At 48.2% G+C, this 23,046-nt stretch overlaps 1 protein-coding gene across 1 annotated transcript in view; it reads right to left on the bottom strand.

The window, feature by feature from the left end:
- Lars2 (leucyl-tRNA synthetase 2, mitochondrial) overlaps positions 1-23,046 on the bottom strand; it is an 82,036-nt gene that overhangs the window by 3,508 nt on the left and 55,482 nt on the right. The window contains exons 11-18 of the mRNA XM_051203011.1: positions 22,524-22,807; positions 20,796-20,894; positions 16,709-16,846; positions 7,758-7,858; positions 7,152-7,334; positions 5,747-5,916; positions 4,278-4,355; positions 3,229-3,340 (exon numbers count right to left, since the gene is read on the bottom strand). Coding sequence (XP_051058968.1) covers positions 3,229-3,340; positions 4,278-4,355; positions 5,747-5,916; positions 7,152-7,334; positions 7,758-7,858; positions 16,709-16,846; positions 20,796-20,894; positions 22,524-22,807 — 1,165 coding nt within the window. The remainder of the gene's footprint in view (positions 1-3,228; positions 3,341-4,277; positions 4,356-5,746; positions 5,917-7,151; positions 7,335-7,757; positions 7,859-16,708; positions 16,847-20,795; positions 20,895-22,523; positions 22,808-23,046) is intronic.

The raw sequence follows: 23,046 nt of genomic DNA, 5'->3' as shown, positions 1-23,046 counted from the left end.
AGAAATGAAGGCCGCTTAGGGCCTCTTCCCCTGGCTGGTCTGTGACCCCATGTTTCAGCCAGCCTTTCTATAAAAAGCATACAGTGGCGTGAGGATGGATGGACACGGTGCTCTGAAATGAGTGGAAAGGCAAGGCTGCCAGTGTTCTGGAGTTGCCCCTTTGCTGGGGGGAGGGATGCCTTCCTGGGAACTGGGCCCCAAGTGCAGGCTGCGCTCACAGCTTCTCCTGCCATGAGCGCCTTGGTCTTTGCTCTCATTACACATGCTGGCCTCACTGGCTCCCTCTCAGGAATGGACCCTGAGCTTGGGGTAGGCCACATGAAGGTGGTAAGGTTTAAACACTCTCCAGCCTTCTTCTAGAGAGTGCTGGGGCTTCTCCCTTCTGTCTTTTAGGGCTAGGAATGGAGCCCAGGGCCTTAAGAATGCTAAGCATATGCTCTGCCACTAATCTGTACCTGAAGATCCCCCTTTCTTTTTTGAAAAATTATTTATTTCGTATGCATTGGTGTTTTTGCCTTCCTATGCATCTGTTAGGGTGTTGGATCCTGTGGAACAGGAGTCACAGACAGTTGTGAGCCGCCATGTGGTTGCTCAGAATTGAACCCAGATCCTTTGACAGAGTGGTCAGAACTCTTAATGGCTGAGCCATCCCTCCAGTCCCTCCCCATTTTCTTTTTAAAAACACTGTTTTAAACATTTTCCAAAAAGGGTACTTACTGCTTTTATACATACATATACATTACAGTTGTGCTGGCGACAAACCTGGGATTTACATGTGCTGAGTTAAGTGTTTTACCACCGAGCAACACTCGGCTCTTTTGTAATTTGAAAGATAATAATTTTAGTATAGAGTTTTTCCATACTGTGAAATCAGTTCAGGAATTTTCTTTTGGTTTCTTTGAAAGGTTTCATCCTCCCCCACCCCCATTTAACTTTCAAATTTAGCAGTATTCTATTTTGTTTGTCTTATAAAAAATTATCTTCAGAATCACAAAGTAAACTTTTCTAAACCAAGTCTGCTTGCATAAAGAAAGCTTCCTTCCTTATTGATTTGTGGGCTTTCCTTCAAACTATTATTATACTGGGATTGGTTTGTGACCATTGGCTTCAGATATTCAAATTATATGTATATGTAGAAGAAACCAGGGGTCAGAATGTGAATCAACACATACTTCTTCCTTTACTAAAAAAAAAAAAAAAAAAAAGTTCAGGGATGCAGCCGAGTGAAGAAACGTTTGTTAGCATGGACACCGTCCTGAATCTGACACCAGCATTGCAAACACACGTGTGCACACATGCACATACATACACTGTGTATTAGCAATCGCTAGTTTATACCCACCATAAGCTCCCTTCTTCTCACAGACTGGAACTAACAGTCATTAGGTAAGCCTGAGTTGTGGACAAGAAACTGAGTGGCACTGATGCATTCTAGTCCACTGGCCTCTCTGGCACATTCAGTCATTGGAGCTTTTTAAGTTTTCCTATCTGATCCTGGTGACCCTGCGCTGCCAGCTGCTGGCAGGGAAGTGAAGGCTCCTTAGAGCCTGAGTACAGGACGTTGCCCACTCCCTGCCGGTGCCCAGGGTCCTGGCCTGAGCTGCTGTACTTCCCAATGGTCTTAAATGGCATTTTGGCAAATGCAGAAAAGATTCCAACGTCTTCCTTCTCTAAAAGTGAGATGGAGATCACGGAAGACAGACAATCATGTCTTTATTTGCTGAGCTGGTGGGGGCTTGTCCTGTGCCCCAGATGTAGCAGGAAGGGTTCCAAAAACCTCTGTATGGAAGTCATACAGGATGCCTAGTAGATAAAAGGGCCTTGGATGAAAACGCTCTGGATAGAAGCTGTTAGAAATTCTACTGAAAAAAAACAAGGAAGTCAGACTTCCTGATGTAATCAGGGTGCTTATTTATAGGTACCGTGCATCACCAGGCTTTCCCTGGACAGTGTGGTTTGGCCACAGGGGGCGGAGCTCAGGATCCTGCGTATATGCCACTTTGCTCTTTTAAGTAAAAATACCCAACATGCGCATGGCAAATACAACGGCAAAACCAAGGAGACCGGTCAAACAGGGTGAGTCTGAATGCAGGAGATAAGTGCCAATGCTCTGCCATGCAGGGCCATCATGCGGGGCCAGCTGTACGCCTTTCATCCCCACATCTGGAGAGCTGACCTTCTTGCAAAAAACAAAACCAAACCTGTCCCACCCCACGCTGAGCGCAGGCTGCCTGCCAGGCTGCCTTGGTGGGCCACAGTGATTGCTGGGGGCCTGCGGGTGGTGGTCCTGGTTTCTGTGCAGGGCAGTTCTCTCCTGGTGGTACTCCTGGGCCTGTCTTTGCCTGGTCTTTGCTAGCAAATCCCACTGAGTGTGCCAGGAGGGCCTGGGTCTATGCTGACACTACTTACAGAAGCCCTGGCAATTCCAAGAAAATGCACAGGAAGCAAGGCCACTTCACGCTGACCTTTCCCAGAGATTTGATTTTGCTCATATGCTTTTGAAAGAACAACATCCACATTGCATCAGAGGCTGGGGTGTGGCTCTGTGGTAGAGCATGTCCTTAGCATGCACAAAGCTGGACTCAATTTCTAACACCAGAAACTAACAACAAACAAACAAATGTTAAAAATAAAATAAAACAAAAACTATCAGAGGGCCTGGTGGAATGGAGACTCAGTGTCTGGATGAATATTGTGGAAGTGGCTTGGATACCAAAACAGATAAAATCTGAACTTAACTCATGAGTTCACAATGAGGACGGGTCAGGGATGAGTGGATACAAGAGCTTATCTAGCGAGCTTGATGACCTGAGAACCGATGTAAAAACCCCAAACATCTACAGTCCAAGAGCGCTGCTGTGGGAAGGCAGGAGCATCTCTAGTAGCTCTTGGGTCAGTTAACCTAGGTTACACAGTAGTTAATACCTTGTCTCAAAACAGAGTAAAAAGATGGGGACTGACACCCAAAGGTGGTCCTCTGACCTCCACACACATTCATGGCATATTCATGCCCACACCCACAACAAAGCACACACACACACACACACACACACACGCACGCACGCACGCACGCACGCACGCACGCACAGGCTGACAGCGAGTAGCTGAACCCTCAAGGGATGAAGAGCTCTGACCAAGACATTTGCTGAGCTACAAACAATGAGCAATGAGAGGCTTGGGCAAATGCTGGTCAGAAGTAACTACCTAGACAAGGACCCTCTCACATACCTGCCCAGAGCTCTGAGGTTATGTGAGGAGCCATGGGGGCAGCCATCACCAGCAGCGCACACAGAGCATCCTCAAACTCACGGCTATGGAGAACCACTCTCTCGGAGGCTTGCTAGGGAAGAGGAAGGGACACTTACGACTGGGTACAAATAAAGCAGGGGTAAGACAGGCCATGACCGAAGTAGAATCCAGAGGATCAGCAGGTGGGAGAAATATTCTTCATTGCCTCTTTGGTAATGAGGGTCCAAGGATCCCTCGTGGAACCTCATACTCAGTGCTCACAACTGCCCTTCGAGGGCAGGATTTGTACCTCATCTGTCAGAGGAAGAGGCTAAGCCTCAGCAAGGGAGGAAAATCTGCTCTGGGGGCAAGGTCCTCTCCATCCCCCAATTACTGACACATTCTCCCCTTGTCAAGAAAAGCTGGAGTTGCACATAGCAAAGTGAGTGGCACTGAAGACGATGGCTCTCTGCATCAGTGGGAGTGACAGCAGATACAAACATCTACAGTGCCACAAGGCCAGGGCGAAAGCCTGACACATCCACGAAATCAGGCAGTGGGGGATGAAGGTCAGAACACAGAGACAGGCCTAAGCCTGGTCCTGGCTTTGCAGCTGCTCATCCAGACAGGGCATCTAACCTCCTGGGCTTTAGAAAACACGGGAAAGCAAAGGGCTTTAAGCTAGGAGGCAGAAGCAGGAGCATCATCACATGCCAAAGGCAAGCCTGAGCTACATAGTATGACCCTGTCTCAGGCTTTGCTCAGAGGTTAAGAGCACAGGCTGTTCTTCCAGAGGTCCTGAGTTCAATTCCCAACAACCACATGATGGCTCACAACCACCTATAATGAGATCTGATGCCCTCTTCTGGTGTGTAGGCATGTGCAGGCAGAACACTGTAAACATAATAAGTAAATAAATCTTAAAAAAAAAAAAAAAAAAAAAAAAAAAAAAAACACCTTGAAGAAATATGATAGAATTGTGACCATGGGAGAAATGTTCCCAACATTTTCACCCTCCCTCCTCAGCTAAGTGAGATCCAGCTTCTTACCAAGAGGGCACTGCTGAGTCCCATCAGCTGAGAAACTGCAGAATTCAGTGCAAAGTCCTCTGTGAAATGGGTGGTTACCTGTTGGAAAAATTGATTTTATTTATTTATTTATTTTTTTACTCACTTCAGAAATTCTTTTTAGCTTTCCAGAAGAAAATCGAGCAATTAAAAAAAAAAAGAAGGAGGAAGAGGAGAAGAAGCAGCAGCAGCTGCTAAGGGAATATAACAAAAGATGTCTTGAATAATAACCAGATTTCATGAATGCAAAGACTTAAATTCAAAGTCAATGTTGTTTCTGCTGCTTAAGACCACCTTTCTTCCCACATCTGAGACAGTGCGCTTCCCACAACAGAGGCTTAATAGGACAACGCTAGATGCTGGAGCAAGAGGTAGGAGCTGCTGACAAACGCCATAAAGACAACAGTGTGGGTAAAGACATGAGAGGCAGATGATTGCACTTCAGGGTAGGCGCTCACCTAGCAGGAGTGAGGCCTGGACCTAGATTCCTCACACTGGAGAGAGAGAGAAGGAGAGAGAGAGAGAGAGAGAGAGAGAGAGAGAGAGAGAGAGAGAGAGAGAGAGAGAGAGGAGAAATGACACAGCTCTCAGATGCCAAGAGTTCCCTGGTGTTAAAACAACTCGTCAATTATCTGACCTGTGCTCCAGAGAGAACACGTGGTTGCCTGCAGCACTCGGATCCCCAGAGTCACAGAGAATCCAAATAAAGTTGAAGAGATGCCATTACATGAGCATGCTAGACCCAGGGCCCCTCGGTCAGGTCATAAAAACAAACAAACTAACAGAAACCCTGCCATGTCATTAATGTCATCTGAGCTACGGTCCAGGCAAGCAGTGGCCATGGGTGACTTCAAAGGCTTGATTCAGCACCTTTCCCTTCTTAGTTCATGGACTAGAACCCAGGCCTTGGCACACTCTACCACCAACATACACCTACCCCTGAGTCAGCAAGGAAAAAATAAATCAGCCTAAGAATTTGAGTTATCAGATACCCATGAAAAAATAACCTCATATTTGGAGTACAAGGGAGCTCGGATCCCAATCTGTGTTCAGTTCCCCATTAGCTGTAGGATTTTAAGCAAGATACCTGACCTGTCTGGGCCTTAAATTCATCTATAGAATGAGAAGGTATTTTATGGTACTCTCTGTTTCTTTCAACTCTGCATCCCTGATAATAAAATGTACAATGTCTCATTAGAGATTGGTTCTACCTGCAGGTCAAGTCCAGAGACACAGGAAATTGGTGGCTTCCTGAAGTCTAGGTGGAAGAAGGTGACAGGGTGGGAGGGAGCCACCAGGAAGTCTTGGTAAAACAGCCGCAGCAGTGACAGCGGTTAACTGAGGCAGCAGGTCACCTCCCGAAGAAAGAAGGCCACTGTGGCCCTCTGGGTGTGAAGCTGTATAGGCCTCGGGGCAGAGTTTCCCTCAGAGTGAGAAGTGTGCATCCTGACCTGAGTTATGACTGAGTTTTTGTACTCCCAGAGGTTTCGGGCCTTGATTTTCTCCTTGTTGTTCAACAGCTGAGGTTGGGGGACTGGCCCAGAAGTCCTTGCCTCGATGAATCGCGTCGTCAGGGACCACAGCCGCTGTTGCCACCTCAGCACTCCGGGGAGTGCGTCAGCTGCATTTTGTGGCAATCGAGAAGAAGAAGAAATGAGAAAGGCCCCACGTCCCCCCTTACCCCTTCGGTATCCCTGATAATCTGAGCATGGGCAGCAGCAGTAGCCACCTACCCTGGAATGGGCATCAGCACACCGCCTCCTGGGCCCACAAGCTTTCTCTGACAGATACGCCTTGGGGCCAAAGGGTGCTTAAGGTAACTACTGAAGCTGAGGTCTCATGGGAACAGGTAACAGTGGCAGTGGCCACACAACATGCTTGGGAACAGCCTTGGGGCACACAGTGTGAGGTCAGCTAATAACCCCTCAGCTTGCCAGGTGTGTGTGTGTGTGTGTGTGTGTGTGTGTGTGTGTGTATTCCAAACATGTTTACCAAGTCTAGGGGTTAGACAGTGGTTGTTCTGACCCACTTGGTGGTCCTGGGTCATATAGCTGACCAAATAAGCGTGGGTGCAGATGCCTGAACCCCACATTCCCAGGGGTGGGAATTCTTAACAGCGGGGGCACAGCAGGGACAGCCAGAGGCTGTGGGACTTCCCGTGTAGAAAGGAGAAAGCTGAGCTAGTGCCTACACTGCTTTGCATGGTTAGGGCTGGCATCTGTCAGCACCGTCCAGACCCACCGCCCTAAGACACAGTGAGATAAACCAGCCAAGCCCGAGATAAAACACACTCTTTATAACACAGGCACTGGCTTTCACTTCCCACACCCACTCAAGGGCAAAAAACGAAAGCTTCAGAAGGACAAATCTCCTGAGGAGAAGGGATGCTAGCAGGGAGTGGCTGAAAGGCTGCACCTGATCCCAGGACCCAGGCAGCATCCTGGTGAGGGAGGTGGACTCTGTTCTAGAAAGAAACAAGAAAAAACCTGCAGGAAATGCAGGAAGAAGGCTTGCCTCTTTGTGGCACAGCAGGCCCAGGTAAGCACGGGTGCTTGGTCGTCAAGGAAACAGTTGTGTAGAGACCTCGCATTATAATCAGTACAGAGCCTGCAATGGGCCCCAGTGCCAGCAAGTGTAGGGTGAGGACTGGGAACGTGCATGTGCAACGGGAATCTCTCCCATCCACCCCCCACTAAGGGACCCAAGGCTCCTGAACAAAGGGGAGCTAGGGTCTTGGTGTAGGACACAAGGCTGGGCATGATGACCTCTAGAATTCTCCTCTACTGTTTCCAGCAAGACATCCCCTTCCCCAGTTCTTCCAGAGACCGGGGCAGGCTGCAGAGGGAGCAGACTTACTCTTTACATCCCACAAGATGTCCTTCTCAGGGGGGGCTGCGAAGAGGATGTAGAGCCGGATTGTGTCAATCCCGTACTGTGCCACAATCTCCTCAGGGTCCACACCGTTGTGTTTGGATTTGCTCATCTTCTCCCATGTCACCTCTAACCTCCCTTTTGTTTTTGCACAGACAGGGGCAGGACCTAGAGGCCAAAAGAATACTTAGGAACAACGCACAATTCTGAGTGGGTCCTTAACGGGGGGGTGGGGGGGGGCAGCTGCTCGAAGAGGCCAAGGAAGCTGGCAGGGTGGAGGTTCCATATTCTGAGCTGTGCTTTATGGGAAAGGGTCCTGGAAGACCGATCCTATGTTCTGAGTCTGAGGTTCTGTCCAGCAATGTGAGGTCAAATAAGGCTGGTCAAAGGGGCAATTCCCAAGTGAATACTATGTTACACAGGATGGGGCTCAGGAGATAACCAGCCCCAGGAGCAGCCTGCAGAGGCTTGACTAGGATCTGTCTCAGCCTCTGCACCCAGCCAGGACCCAGTAGCAGATGCTGGCTTCTTAAGAGCTCCTGGACCTGGCCTTGGTTCTTACCTGCTCCAGCCAGGTGGGGCCCACCTTACCTGTGAAGTCTACATCCTCCCTCTTTAGACACAGTCCAGATGGAAGGCGGAATGTCTGTCCTTTGATGAGGCCTTGGGCCAGCAGTTTATGGAAAGGCTCCCTGAGGCAGGAACACAGGAAAGAAAGGGGGTCAGTGGGTGGAGCAGCAAGGATACAGGGTATCCAGAAATCAGACCACACACGAAAGCAGGCTCCTTGGCTACAGTGGTCACACTAAGTCGGCAGCACCAGGGTTAATTAAGCTGGGGCCCACTTTCCAGATGTGAAGTGGGAAGGGCACTGGCCTCGGGCTACGCGGCCTATGAGCCACGAAAGCTACCTAATTGCTCTGGGTGTCATTTCCTGCTGCCCACCAGTCCAGATGTAGAATGTTGTGGAATATTCCTTTACACTGAGTCACTGTGATTGGTTTAAGAAAGAGCTGAATGGCTATTAGCTAGGCAGAAGAATTAGGCAGGACTTCTGGGGACAGAGAGCTCTGGGGCAAAGAAATGAGGTGTCACCAGCTGGACAGAGAGGGAGCAAGACATGCAGGAGAGGTAAAAGCCACGAGTCACGTAGCAACAGGTGGGTGAATAGACATGGGTTAGTTTAAGCTATAAGAACTAGTTAGGAACAAGCCTAAGCTAAGGCCAAACTTTCATAATTAAGTCTTCATGTCGTTATTTGGGAGCTGGCAGTCCCCCCAAAAACCAAAATCCTACTATAGATTATTATTTGTCCATTCATGATCTCATTTTAAAAACAAAACAAAATGGAAACACAGGTTAATCCCACAGGATCAGCTATTTTATGTTCAAGGTCATATGAGTTAGGTGAGTAGTGATCCGAGTAAGTCTCACAAGGGTCCCCCTGTCCAACTGATGTGGGTGGGCGATCACAAAGAAGAGTACATTTTCTAGAACATTCAAGAGGGCAGACCAGGCGGTCAAGAGACTGAGAGAGACGAGGACCAGGAACAAAAGACTCCTGACCTTTGTGTATGTCAATTCCATACTGCACCACAGTCTCCTCAAGGTCCAAATGCTGAATACATGCTCTGCCTGAGATGCAGCCCTTCCTGTTCTAAACTCATTTGATTAGTGTATGACCTTACATGTTTTCCCGGAGGTATACAGAAGCAATGCTGAGACGTGGGGCCCATTTACAAAGGTAGAAAAACAAATCCAGTACAGTTAACATTTAAATAGAAATGCTGAATATCATATTTCTAAGGCCCCGTTCAGCGAATGAGTGTATGTGATGATGTCACAGGGCCAAATGAGCGTGCTACTGTGTCAAGATAGAAGATTCCTCTATGTGTGCACAAACGTGATGAAGCTCAAAAACATCTTAATCATTTTTCATCTGTCTGATTAAAAAAATTGTTTTCAAAGAGTCATTTACTTTGTTTTTTGTGTGTGAAGGGTTTGGCTACATGTATGCATATCCACCACATGCATGCCTGGTGCCCAGCATACAAGGCTACACAGAGAAAGTTTGTCTCGAAAAATCAAATGAACAGATTTACACCCAGCACCCTACAGACGTGTCTAGAGTGACTGGCATTAGTAGCATCGAGACTCAGGGGACCAGACTGCACAGTGGTGACAACAGCTTTAAACTCAGCACTCGGAGGCAGAGACAGCTGGATCTCTGAGTTCAAGGCCAGCCTGGTCTACAGATTAATTTCCTGGACTGCCAGAGCTACACAGAGAAACCCTGTCTCCACGGGGGAGGTGGGAGGCAGGGGCCTGGGCGTATGGCTACATACCTCAACCACGGCTACTCAGAAAGCTGAGACAGGGCAGTCCTGAGTCTGAGGCAAGTTTAGGCTAAACAGCATGGCCTTTTCTGACAGACTTAAAGGCAGCGAGGTGGGACCTCCTTATTTAGTATTATTGGGTTTTTTTTTTGTTGTTGTTGTTGTTTTGTTTTGTTTGTTTTTTCATAAAATCAAGTGAAGACCACTGCCACCTTCTGGGGAATGTGTAATTTGCAATTCACCAGAGAGCCCCTGACCCTGGCTGTTCTACCTAAGACTGTACTCCTCTGCCTTGCCTTTTAAAACCCCTCTCTCCCTCTATCTCTATCTCTCCCTAGGCCTTTCCCTCCCCGTTTCTCCCCTCCCCTCTCCTCTCCCTGTTTAAAGCAAACTGTCAGATGACACTTAGCACTCACACGGAAAGTACATGGGAAGTCCTTGAGAGGGTACAACTTGATGAATCTTCATGACGTAGCCACCCAGCTGTGCCAACATAGACGCGCCAGCAGCACCCAACATGGTCCCACCTCCTGGCCAGCTCGACTACCAGCAGAATCATTTGCTTTTCTGTTTCAAGGCTACTTCAAAGGGTTTCTGAATGAGGGCTGCAGGGCATTCATGCTGGCTCTTTCCCCATAAGAGGCCAGGTGCCCTGTAGAACAGGAATGTTCCAGAAGCAAGGCTCTGATAACGAATGTGTCCCAATTTCTGAAAGTCGTGCTACTAGACCTCTGAAGTCCATCTAGCATAGGGACAATCAAACTTGGCACGGAGAAAGGGGTGGGAGCTGGAGAGATGGCTCAGCAATTAAGAGCACCGTTTGCCCTTCCAGAGGACCCAGGTTCGATTACTGGCATCCACATGGCAGCTCACTGTCTTTAACTCCAGGTCCAGAGGATCCAAGGTCCTCTTCTGGGCTCCAGGGCACTGTGCATGTATAGTGAACAGACATACATGCAGGCAAAACACATACATAGCATTTCTAAAAGGTGACATGGATGCCAATGGCCTGGCTATGGCCCCCCAGGGTCCCCCGAGTCTCAGCAGTACTTCTGCAGATTTCTCTGCACCAATCACACATGCAAATATGAACTTCAGCCAGGAGAGTGAGAGATTCCTGCATGCCTGTGGTGCCTTCTAAGGGGCAGGAACAGAGGGTGGGGTTTGGGTAGAGGTGGTGCTCTGAGCCCGAAAGGCCCTTATTCTGCCTTAGCTTCTCCAGGCCTCTTCAACTGCACCACAGGGGGCTGGGGTGATAACACTGTTTACACTGATCTATAGAGCTGGCCTGCAGGTCAGAATGCAAAGCTAGCCACAGCCATAGAGGCTAGACAGAAGTGGTACACACCTTTAATTCCAGCAGCCACACTAGTTAGCCACAGAAGCTGGGCAGTGGTGGCATACGCCTTTAATCCCAGGACTAGTGAGGTATGTAAGACAGGAAGGAGCTCAGGGTCTCACGTGGCATTCAGTCTCCAGGCATGAAGAGGACAGGATTGCCCCAGCCTTGTTAGAGGTAAGAACTCCCTAGTGGCGGGCTGCTCTGCTTTTCTGATCTTCAGCTTGAACCTCAATATCTGTCTCTGGGTTCTTATTATTTGTGATCCAGGGGGCAGATTATTTTCATATACACTGAAGCATACATAGCCTTGTGTAGGCAGGAAGACAAGTGCTGGAATCATCACCATTTCTAGGTTAGTCCATGGCTCCGCCACTAATTCAGAAATCTAAGTGCAGGAGTAGTTGATTCAGAGTTATTATGGAAAGTGCATCATCTACTCATTCAATACACGTTTTTCTGGGTGCCTTCTATGGCCTTCTATGGCCACTGGGCACTGGGGTGTAATGGTGGAAAGCTAGCTTGTTTGCCACTATTGACCCAAATTGTGCCAGATCCCTCCCAAGCATAAGGAAGGAAAAGAATGTGGCTGTGTTTGAAGTGCCTTCTTCCAAATCCCATCCGATTGCTTTCTGGGCCATCAAGAATGTCCCTTCGCCCCTCCTCTGTTCCAAGAGTTGCCTAAGAAACATACTTCTACTTCCTTATCAACACTGCTCCCCTAACTTAACGATATTTCCAGCCCACTACAGACCCAGCACCCTTGGGATGTCTGTTGGCCTCCTGAGCTTTTTCCTGGGTGCCGTGTTACGTGGTGCCAGTAACTACGGTTACTAGTGAACAGGAAACACTGTTTTGTGTTCAGGCCAGTGACTGACCTGCCAGTTGCCCTCCTCCAAGGAAGCAGCAAGAAAATTCTTGAAGACACCTTTGGTGCCTAGCTCACAATAAGTATTCAGTGCTATTAAGGGGATTCGAACTAAATCAAGCTTGTTTCGATGAGCGAATAAAGTTCCCAGCAGCAGAGGCCGGTCAGTCGGTTGGGACAACGTGAAGGGTGGGACAAACTGAAAGCAAAAGCCAGAGGAAGTGAGAGCAGGTGACAGGGACCCACAGGGTGCTGTGGCTTCTGGTTTGGGGCTGGGCTGGGGCTGCTGAGAGATATGTACCTCACACTGGAGCACAGGTCAGCAGGAGTACCTGTATGCTCACAGGGAATGTCATTTTCTTGCTCTTACAGGACCCTAGAGAAGGCTGCACAGGGGATAAAGGATCAGGACCTCATTCTCCTGGCTCAGGAGGCCACGCCTGCCCGCATAGGGGATAAAGGATCAGGACCCCATTCTCCTGGCTCAGGAGGCCACACCTGCCCCCATAGAGGATAAAGGATCAGGACCTCATTCTCCTGGCTCAGGAGGCCACACCTGCCCCCATAGAGGATAAAGGATCAGGACCCCATTCTCCTGGCTCAGGAGGCCACGCCTGCCCCCATAGAGGATAAAGGATCAGGACCTCATTCTCCTGGCTCAGGAGGCCACACCTGCCCCCATAGAGGATAAAGGATCAGGACCCCATTCTCCTGGCTCAGAAAGCCACACCTGCCCACATAGAGGATAAAGGATCAGGACCTCATTCTCCTGGCTCAGGAGGCCACACCTGCCCACATAGGGGATAAAGGATCAGGACCTCATTCTCCTGGCTCAGGAGGCCACACCTGCCCGCATAGGGGATAAAGGATCAGGACCCCATTCTCCTGGCTCAGGAGGCCACGCCTGCCCCCATAGGGGATTCACACCCTTACTCATTCACTACTGTTTGCACCATGACTGGACAGAGCAGTCTGCAATGAACTGGAGGGGTAACAGTCCAACAGGCCACTAAAGACATGCTCATAAATTAGCACCGCCACCAGGCAGGGGCACTAAGTGACAAATGGGGTGACAGATGGTGCATGGGATACGGAGACGGGAAATGCTGCTGGACTTGTAGCCCCATCTTGTTGGAGATCACCGCACATCACCAAGGCCGTTACTCAGATTCACAATTAGCACAGCATCCCCATGTGTTCATCCACTCTCTTGCTCAACAGAAGGGACTCAGGGACAAACCAGTGTAAGCAACCGCACTGCTCATTAATCTCAGGGGCCGCACAGAGGCTTCTGTAAAAGTGAGGTTCTGAAACTCTAAACTGCCAGGGAGGGCTGGCAAAACCAGCCACCATGTTGGCCCTCTCTGCCCGGTTCTTCTGCCTCAGCCTTCTCCTGCCCCCTCCAACTGCACCGCTGGGGGCAGATTATTTTCGTCCCCATTGAAGCGTAGTCTGTGTTAGCAAGGAGACAAGTGCTGGAATCTTCATTTCCAGGTTAGTCCAGGCTCCTCCACTAATTCAGAAATAACAACACTGACACCTGCTGGGTATTGGGGGCCACCTTTGCCCCACCTCTAAAGGACAGGAAGGAGGAAGACGAAGTGAGCGCAGGAAATCCCAAGCACAGATCAACAGGCTGCATTGGGTGCCATTTCTGTGAAAACTGAAGACCTGCACAGACAGCTGCCTACTCCCCTGCCTGGGCCAGGTGGCTGCTTAAGCAGAACAAGAAAGAAACCACATCGAGGCTGGCCTCACTGAGAATTACCAGAAGCCTCCCTGGGTCTCCTTTTTGAAGACTACACACTGTAAATCATGGCTTTTAAAAAATTATTATGGCCAGGCAGTGGTGGAGCACGCCTTTAATCCCAGTACTCAAGGCAGAGGCAGAGGCAGGCGGATCTCTGTGAGTTCCAGGCCAGCCTGGTCTACAGAGCTAGGTCCAGGACAGCCAGGGCTACACAGGGCTGTTTACCCAGAGAAACCCTGTCTTACAAACCCTGGGCTGGGTGTGGTGGTAAATACCTATAATAACCCCAGCACTGAGAGAGGAAGAACACGTGTCCCAGGCTGTCCTGGACCAGATGGCGAGTTAAAAAACAAAACTAAACAAAACAAAAAACCAAAAACAAACACATACACAAAATTTCCCCGAGACTATGATAGTAACAGGACATAACTCACAGCTAGCAAACCTGTTTTCACAGATACAAAATGCAAAGTAGAAGGAGTTGCATAACTGGAACCACAAGCATTTAAACTAATTATCTGATGGGGCCCAGTGACATTGACATGTTTAGTGTCCTTGACACATCAAAGTCTCTGGGATAAGAAGCAGAAACTGAGTTTCAGCACTCAATTACACCCAGCCCAACTCCAGAGCTGGTGGTATGGGTTAAGGGCAGAGCCTCCAGCTCCCTCATTCTAATGAGGCTTAATTTGTCTGCTCCACAGACAATCTGAAAGCTACAGATACATAACATTGTGTTTGATACAGGTTAATCTCCCTGTCTTCGCCCTGTCAAAGATTTTAAAATAGGGACAGACAGACAAGATGGCTGGCCCTGCCTGTGAGTAAAGACACTTGCCACCAAGGTGACAAGTTCGATCCCTGGGACCTACATGGTGAAAGGTGAGAACCCAACCCCTATAAGTTGTCTTCCGAACCCCATACAAACACTGCGGCAAGCACGCACCTACCCACTCAAGCTAATAAATGCATGTAATAGAAGCACTTTAAATGCGCTCTCACTATGCAGCCTAGAACTCAGTGATTCGCCCGCCTCTGTCCCAAGTGCTGCCGGGTGCCACCACTGCCAGCTAAAAAGTTAGAAGAAAATAAATATGCAGCTGTTGACACAAGATTTCAGCTTAGGACAGGTCCTTAAGAAACACTCTCCTCTGCCAGGTGTGGTGGCACACGCCTTAAACCCTGGTACTTGGGAGGCAGAGGCAGGGGGATCTCTGTGAGTCCGAGGCCAGCCTGGTCTACAGAGTGAGTTTCAGGGCACCCAGGGCTGTTACACAGAGAAACCCTGTCTCGAAACAAACAAAACAACAAAGATACACTCACCTATCCTGTTAATAAATAATAATTAAAAATAATAAATTAGGAAAATAAGTGAACACTTTAATAATCATGACACAGTATGCAGAAAGAGAAAAGAATGGGAAATACCTATACTCCGACAGGGAGAAAAAGCATCAAAATATTCCATTAAATCAAAAAAGAAAAGGACACATGTAACATATGTAATATTTACAACCGAGTGGCCCGGCTGGGCCTGTACGGCGGTGCACGTCTATAACCCCAGCTCTTGGGAGATGGAGGCAGGAAGATCAGTTCAAAGTCATCTTCTATTACGCAGTGTGTTTAAACATAGCCAATCTTTCCCCCTCTCCCCAAAAAGCAGACCATTAAGACACACGTATAAGGGGAAGATAAGCAAAATATCTTTTTGTTCTGGAATAGGAAAAGAAACAAAAGCCCAGGAAACGGATGGAAGGTGGCGGGTGGGAAGGGAGATGTACACTTTCCTGTTCTGCTAGTGGGTACTCAACAGGATGGCCTGGGATCATCCTGCTGCAGCATGCACACAGGAGAGTGTAAATTATTGTCCTAACAGAAAAACCAGTGAAAAGGCCAGGCGCAGTACGAAATGCACTGCTTAAAATGTGTCGCTGAGCTGGCAAAACCAGAACAGAATAAAGAAACAACCAAAAACCACGACCTTCTCCCAAGTCCCCAAACACTCAGGAAGTACATTTAATTAAGCTGGGTCTACTCTGAGGCATCAGTGGACCCGGGTAGGCATGACTCCAGACAGAGCAGGGAGCACAAAGACTGGACCAGCAGCTCTGGAGACAAACACCCTCCAGTACAGCAGGAGCCACTGAAGCCACATGAGAGTTGGGAAGCAGCTCACGGCCGGGTAGCACAGAAATCCATTCAACGTTCCTTCATTGGCCATGGTGACAGAGGAAGGAAACACTTTCCCGAGAATCTACAGACATACTCCTATCTTGTTATGACGGTCCTGGGACTGCATCCTCGCTGCCTCCTTGTATGGTCGCACAACCTCAGGCAGAGAATATGAGGCTGTGAGCTGCTGCCCTCTCCAGCGACAGAGGGAAGCTAACACAGACCGCCTACGCAGACTGCACCAGGAGTTACCATAAACGAGGAACAGAGACATACACGCTTGGCTGAAAACCACTATTTCCCCCAAAGAACAATGAACGATGAGTAAGAGTAGCAAAAGCAGGAACACAAAAGCAGACCACAGTGATCTGAGACGCGGGTGTGTGCTGTCTCCCCACCCCACCTCCTATCAACCCCAGGCAGGGGGGAAGAGCTGGCCCTGCTCGTGCAGGTGTAAGAAGGCCAACCCTGGGGCCCTGGAAGCGGGAGGACCGGCCCTGCCCCTCACTCATCCGTGCAAGGGGCAGACTCACCAGGGAGAGCTCACCTTGTGGTGATGACAAGGGACAACTGGCAGGCTCGCCAACCCTGCCGGCGGCTACCCAGGCTCAGAACCAGAGTTATGGGTTGAGTTGGAACACCCCAGTATCTATCTACCCACTCTGTGATCTGCTGGAGCACGTGAAGGAACTGGTCCTGCAGACCCAAAGCTGCAGGATCCTTCACGACACAGGGCAGCAGCCGGATAGCCAAGGAGGCCTCGAACCAGACCAAGGACTCCTGGCAACGAACACTTACAACTAAAGGCGTACGGACAAAGGGGTTTACTGTGTGGCTCACTACTTCGCACTACGGCTTTCACGATGAGATTCTCCCCCCCCCCTTTTCTTTTCTTTTCTTTTTTTCTTTTTTTTTTAGACTTAAATATTATTGGGGGTTGCAAGGGCAGAAAACGGATATGCAGGGTGGGGAATGGATGGGTTAGAGATGCATGATGTGAAAGACGCAAGAAATAAAAAGGAAGTTAAAAAACAAAACAAAACAAACAAACAAAAAAAAAAAAAAACAAACGCTCACCTGTGCTTCACCATCTTTTGATCATGGCAGAAATGACTAAAGAATCTTGCATAGAACAAGTGCATGACAGCATGTTCTTTCCCACCAATGTACAAATCCACAGGCATCCAGAAGTCGGCCAGTGCTGGGCTGAAAGGACTAGAAGAGGGATAAATGGGCATTTTAAAACCTTCTTTGCCACACTCCATAAGTTAGACTGATTGTAATCTGCATATGCCTTGAAAAGAAGTAATGTCAGAAAAGACAGTGACTTTCTTTGAATATGAGAAAAGCATATGCAGTAAGAGAAAAGAGCCGGTGTTGACTGGATCCATGAGTCATCCATCTACTGACCTCTGTGCATGGTTCATGACACATGCACATTCACACGCACACAATAAATGTAATAAAAATGTAACTTTTGAGTTGGTGTGCACGCCTTTAATCCCAGTACTCAGAGGCAGAGGCTGGTGGATCTCTTGACTCCAAAGCCAGCCTGGTTTATACAGTGAGTTCCAGGACAGCCAATGCTGTCTGAAAAAAACAAAAACCAAAACCAGCCAAAAAACCAACCAAACAAACAAAAACATAAACAAGAACAAAAACAAGAACAAAAGAAAAAAATAGTGGCAACAAGGCATCTCCATAGGATGCTTTAATTTTTATTATGTTTAGACAATAGGAATTTTTTTTTTTAAATTCTCACCAATAGAGGGCCACAGCAGCATTTATAATAGAAACTAGCACGGTAGAAAATGTTCATTTTAAAAAAGAAATTCAGTCGTATTTTTAAAAGTGCTTTGAAATAGCCAGCAAGAGATTAAATATGGCTTACTGAAGGGATGAGACTTCTATAGGGCTGTCGTAAAATATCCCAGTAACTCCCTCATCTTGACCAACAAGGTTTTACCACAGGTCAAGCTTCCTCCTACTGCTAAGGTACACAGAGAGGAAGACTCTCTAGGTGGCTGGCTGCTGCTTTGGGAAAGAGTCATTGTGGCTGGGAACAGACCTCTCTGTTCCCGAGGCAACCCTTTGTTTGAAATCAGCTGAGGGAACTTTTGCTTTGGAGGATCTGTGCTACCTGGTTTCATAATTTCAGAGTTTTGGGCTGGAGGGATGGCTCAGAGGTTAATAGCACTGGCCGCTCTTCCAGAGGTCCTAAGTTCAATTCCCAGCAACCACATGGTGACTCACAACCATCTATAATGAGATCTGGTGCCCTCTTCTGGTGTGCAGGGATACATGCAGACAGAACATGGTATGCATTAATAAATAAATCTTTAAAAAAAAGTTTTCAGAGTTTTCTCCCAATGCCACTTTTCACCTAGCATGCTCTTGGCTGGCTAATTCTAGGACTGGAAGCAGAAACTGCTGGTGGCAGGATAGCATAGATTGCAGATACTACTATGCCAGCATTCTAAGAAAACTGAAAATAAGAAAAATCAATCAATCAATAAATAAATAAAACCACCCAAATCACCAAACAGACTTCCAGCTACAATAGTTTCTTAAAGAAATTCAATGCTGCTGGACATGATGGCATAGACCTTTAATCCCAAAACTTGGAAAGCAGAGGCAGGCTGATCTCTGAGTTCAAGATCAGCGTGGTCTACATAGCAAGTTCTAGGACAGCCAGGACAGTGAGGCCCTGTCTCAAATTAAAAATAAATAAATAAATAAATAAAATAAAAAAAATAAAAGTGAGTAAATAAATTCAACTGCTGTTTCAGGCAAAAGCCAAAGTTGAGGTTGGTATTTATGTCACAAATTTGGGATAAATGAGGTTAAATGTTCAGTTTATGCTGCATTCAGGAGAAGCCTTTTCTGTTCACAGAGGAGCTACGCAGGGGTGAGGATGACCGGGAAGCAGCCTGAGCAGGGAAAGCCTCCTTCAACCTTCTCTATGGCTCCCACGGGACTGCTCTGGAGTTCCCGGTCTCCTTGCATCTGTCTATTTACTCAGGATCCCACTCGTTTCCGAAATGAACGCAAATCATGGAACCACATAATGTGACTTGAGCATCCGCCTAAAAAGAAAAATGCTTCCATGCTGCTAATCCACAATAGGGGGCGCTTTCTTTGCCTGTTTTCAACATAAGATACCGTTCTGTAGAACAGGATCCCTTGAACTTACAGCCTCCTGCCTCAGCCTCCAAGGCCGGAACTGCAGGCATGCACCTCCACGCCCAGAATGGACGCCCTTTATATGTGGACAGTACAGTTCCAGGATATTTCTGCCTGTCAAGGCCCATGAGCAGAGTGTGTTTTCCTGGTTCTGGAATAGCTTTGCTTGGTCACTTACTACTCTCTTTCTGTTTCCGTCTTGTCAAAGAAACAGACAGTTGAAAACTCAAACAGCACTTTAAAAAACAGTGGTCTTAGCCTCAGTTCTTCCTACGTCCCAGGCCGGAATCTTAGCACTTTTTAATTTAATTTTAAGTCAGGGTCTCACTGTGTAGCATCCAGGGGCCTGTATAGTGAGATACCCACCTGTCTGCACCTGTTGCACTGACCACGCCCATTGGGGGTGGGGATAGGGGCGGGTGTGACATGCAGGAATTAGTCTGGGGTCAGGAACCCTGGAGCTCTCTCTTGTTTTGGAGAGCATCTGGAAGCATCCTTTGGGACTGGAACCTGCTGGTGTTCATCTGTCTCTGTTGTAAGTTATTTCTCTCTGAACAAACATCAGCCTATCTGTTTTCCCTGATCCTTATTTTTCATGATAGGCCTGGAACTCACTATGTTGACCAGACTGGCCTTGAACTCACAGATATCCACCTGTGTCTGTCTCCTGAGTGCTGGGATTAAAGACATCTGTGGAATATTCCTTTACACTGTGTGAATATATGTTGCTGTGATTGGTTTAAAAGAGAAGCTGACTGGCCAATAGCTGAACAGGATAAGGTTAGATGGGAGAGCCTAACTGAGGAGGCTGGGAAGAAGAAGAAGAGGAAGGAAAGAATGGAAGGAGTTGCCAGCAGACGAGTAGAGAAGCAAGATGGGCATGCCCTACTGAGAAAAGGTGCCAGGCCACATGGCAAAGCATAGCTATGAAATATGGGTTCACATGAATGTGAGAGTTAGCTAGCAACAACCCTGAGCTATCGGCAGAGCATTTCCAATTAATACAAGCCTCTGTGTGGTTATTTGGGAGCGCTGGTGGAACAGAAACTTCCCTCTACAGACACCACCACACCCGGCCAACCTAGTCACTTTTAGTTCTGCATTGTACTCCTATTTTTATTTATTTCATTTATTATTTTGACGTAGGGTCTTTTGCAGCCTAGGCTGGACTCTGGACTCTTGACTTTCTTGTTCCTGCCTCCTGACTTCTGGGATTATGTGCATGTGCCAACACTTTTGGTTACTTTAATTATTTAAAAATGTGTATATTTGTTATTGATTTCCAGTTCAGGAGACTTATTGACCACGTGTGGGAAGAGTCTAAGCTGTTTAGCCTTCCCAGCAATGTGTCCTGTCTCCCTGCAGTCCATGGCCAGGTATCCCTATGGCCCCTAAGTTCACATCTTCTTCCTTTAGAGTTGGGATTTACCAGGCTGAGTAATCTAAAATAGTAATAATTTAACAAACTCACTTTAAAAAAAGCCTTCTCCTGTGGTGTTAGAGATAGAACCTCAGGCTTTTCCATCCTAGGCAAAGGCTCGGTCCCCGAGCTTCCCCAAGCTAAGAGTCTTGCATGAGGCACACAGTTGACCAACTATATCCACCACTGTGTCTGTGGAACTACTCTGGTCCAGCCATCCATACCCAATTACTTCTAAGAGAAGAAAAGGAGGGCATCAGTACAGAAGTGCACCTGCCCACCTTGTGTTCTAAATGGACTTGTGTACGGGGCATTCTTTCCACAGGCCTTGCTGAGGCTTGAGCTTTGCTGTGATCCAGGTCTCCCCTGAATTCTCCTCCTTCAACTCTCTCTGGGTAGCAGCTACAGATATTCACGATGTGGGTGTTCTCCCTGCCAGCTCAGCTCCTCTCTCTGTCCTCCCAGGCATGTCCCCGGCACCCACCTGGCATATCTAATTCCATCTTGGTTTTGTTTTGTAGAGGATGCAAAGCGCTACCTGCCACACTGTAGGGACATTACCTGTGAGCATTGTGAGGGTCTGTGTATCTGAGGTAGTACCATGCAGAGTCCACAAAGGTGTCCATGGTGTCAGTCTCTCTCCTGGCTGATCTCTTGCACCTGAGAAAAAGAAATTTACCAATTGGCTTTTTTTTTTCTTCTCTATTTCAGTGCAGTTTCCCACCAGCTGTGCTTCTGAGGTGTTGGGCCTCATGCCTCCTAATAGTTCACTTTGAGCAGCCTAAGCTTGAGTGAGGCTGCTCTTGGAGAGCTGGGAGAAGAGGGATACAGTCTCCAAGAGAACAGAGGGACCTTCCAGTCACTAAGCACACAAGAGCTTGAGGCTATTTTCAGTTTAAAAATGAAAAGGGTTGTGTTTGACATCCCATATTTGCTAAGCAGTCTACACTGGCTCTATGATTATCACAGGAGGAATCAGCCTTCCCACTCCCACATCAAGCAGGGCCTCATGCCTGCCTTTTTATAGAAAGCCTGGGCTTGGTGGGGTTTCTCAGGGCAGGAGTTGTCAGAGGAGGAAATCCAGTGTGCCTCCAGAAAGGGGTGCCCATCTCCAGAGTGATTCTCTACAGAGTCCAGGTCTTCATTGGATTGGATACTATTTTTGACCACATACAGTAGCTTGCAAAGTAACTGGAAGATGAAGGCATGTTCTCTTCCTTGCTTAGCCTTCAGAAACACGAAGGAAAACCAGGCACCACTACCCAGAAGCCGTCACGTCCGGCCGGCACCCATCATGCTCACTTCCATTAATGTTTCCTTGGGCTTGAAGACAACTAACTGTCACCACTGACACCAAGCCCTTGATGATGGGCACAAGGTCACCAGGTTGGCCTGGGTTACTAGGCCAAAGGTGCCACAGATGCTATCTCATCAGGTTCCCAGAACAGCAGGGAATTGTAAGACAGACTACCCCAAACCCTACTATGCAGAAGAGTAGTGAGATTTCCAAGAGACAGGCCCGAGGTCTTAGAACTGGAAAGTAAATATAAAAAGAGTCCTCCCAAAGCCACTGTCTGTATCTCTGCTGTCATTGGCTTGGATGCTCACAGCCCTGGAGGCTCACTAAATTCACTCAGAGAGCAAGGTCAACGCTGAGGCCTGGGCTCTGCCCTTTGGAAATTCTGTTCTGTGGTCCTGTTAAGAAGTCACGTTACCACACTAGACTGCAGTGATGTACTGGATGTGAACACTCCTTTGCAAAGACAAGCAGGAAAAAAAATGGCACAATGTCTGTTATTGTTCTGTTTAGTCAGCTGATAATAGCATCATGAAAATCACACTAGAAACACTACACTGATCTTAGAAGAGCCCAATCCCACTACAAAATGAGACAGGAAAGAAGGCTGGTGTGTGTCAGCAAGGTAATAAATGAACACACTGGCTGTCATTCCTGGACCCCATGGTTGGTGCTAAAACCTCCATGGCTATCGCAGGCTCTGCTCTCTGGGAAACCAGAGCAGGCGAGAAACGCCCTTTCTCACTTAGAGGAAGCTCTGTGGAACAGAAATGGCTGGCAGCACAATATCCTGAAAACCTATGGTCTTCCCAACACTGGATCAGGGTTTCAGGGCCCTCCCTCGACAGGGGTTGGGCCAGGTTCTACACTCTTGTCTCAGGGGTTCCAAAACGCTTTTGATATTCCTTTTAGGCTGGCAAGGAAGGCAGCACTTAGCACCCAGTGAGAGGAGGGCCTCCTAGACACCTCCGGGTGCTAGCTGTGGCCCTCACCTTGGGCAGGGACAGTTCACCCACTCCAGAGCTGAGGCCAGTGGGGAGCCTCCTCTGCCCGTGAAGGATGCGATGCTGGGCAGCGTCACGGGCAAGTCTTGCAGCGGCACAGGCACAGGGCCACAGGCTGGGCAGTGGACAATGGGGATCGGTGTGCCCCAGTAACGCTGCCTTGAGATCAGCCAGTCTTTGAGTTTGTCACTTGTCACATCTCCACCCACTCTCAACCCACGGGCTTTCTGAGTCAGGGCTAGAAAGGCATCCTGCCGGGTCATACCTGTGAACTGGAAGAGGAAAGAGACAACTGTAAGAAAATCGCTGCCCCCGCTCGGCGCCCTGTACCACTGCATGAAGGTGTGACTCTCAGAGGGTCTGGTTCTGGGCAAGGACGCGTCAGGACTCTCCCCCTACCCCACCCCCCAGCCCTGGATGCATTTAGCATTTTATAGGTCCTTTCCTCCTTAAGCTAACATTAAAAAAAAAAAAAAAAGTCACAGTTTGCAAACGTACTGCTAGAAAAACA

Source organism: Phodopus roborovskii, unplaced genomic scaffold (assembly GCF_943737965.1).
Source record: "Phodopus roborovskii unplaced genomic scaffold, PHOROB, whole genome shotgun sequence".
Lineage (NCBI taxonomy): Eukaryota > Metazoa > Chordata > Mammalia > Rodentia > Cricetidae > Phodopus > Phodopus roborovskii.
This window is presented reverse-complemented; position numbering and strand designations above follow the sequence as displayed.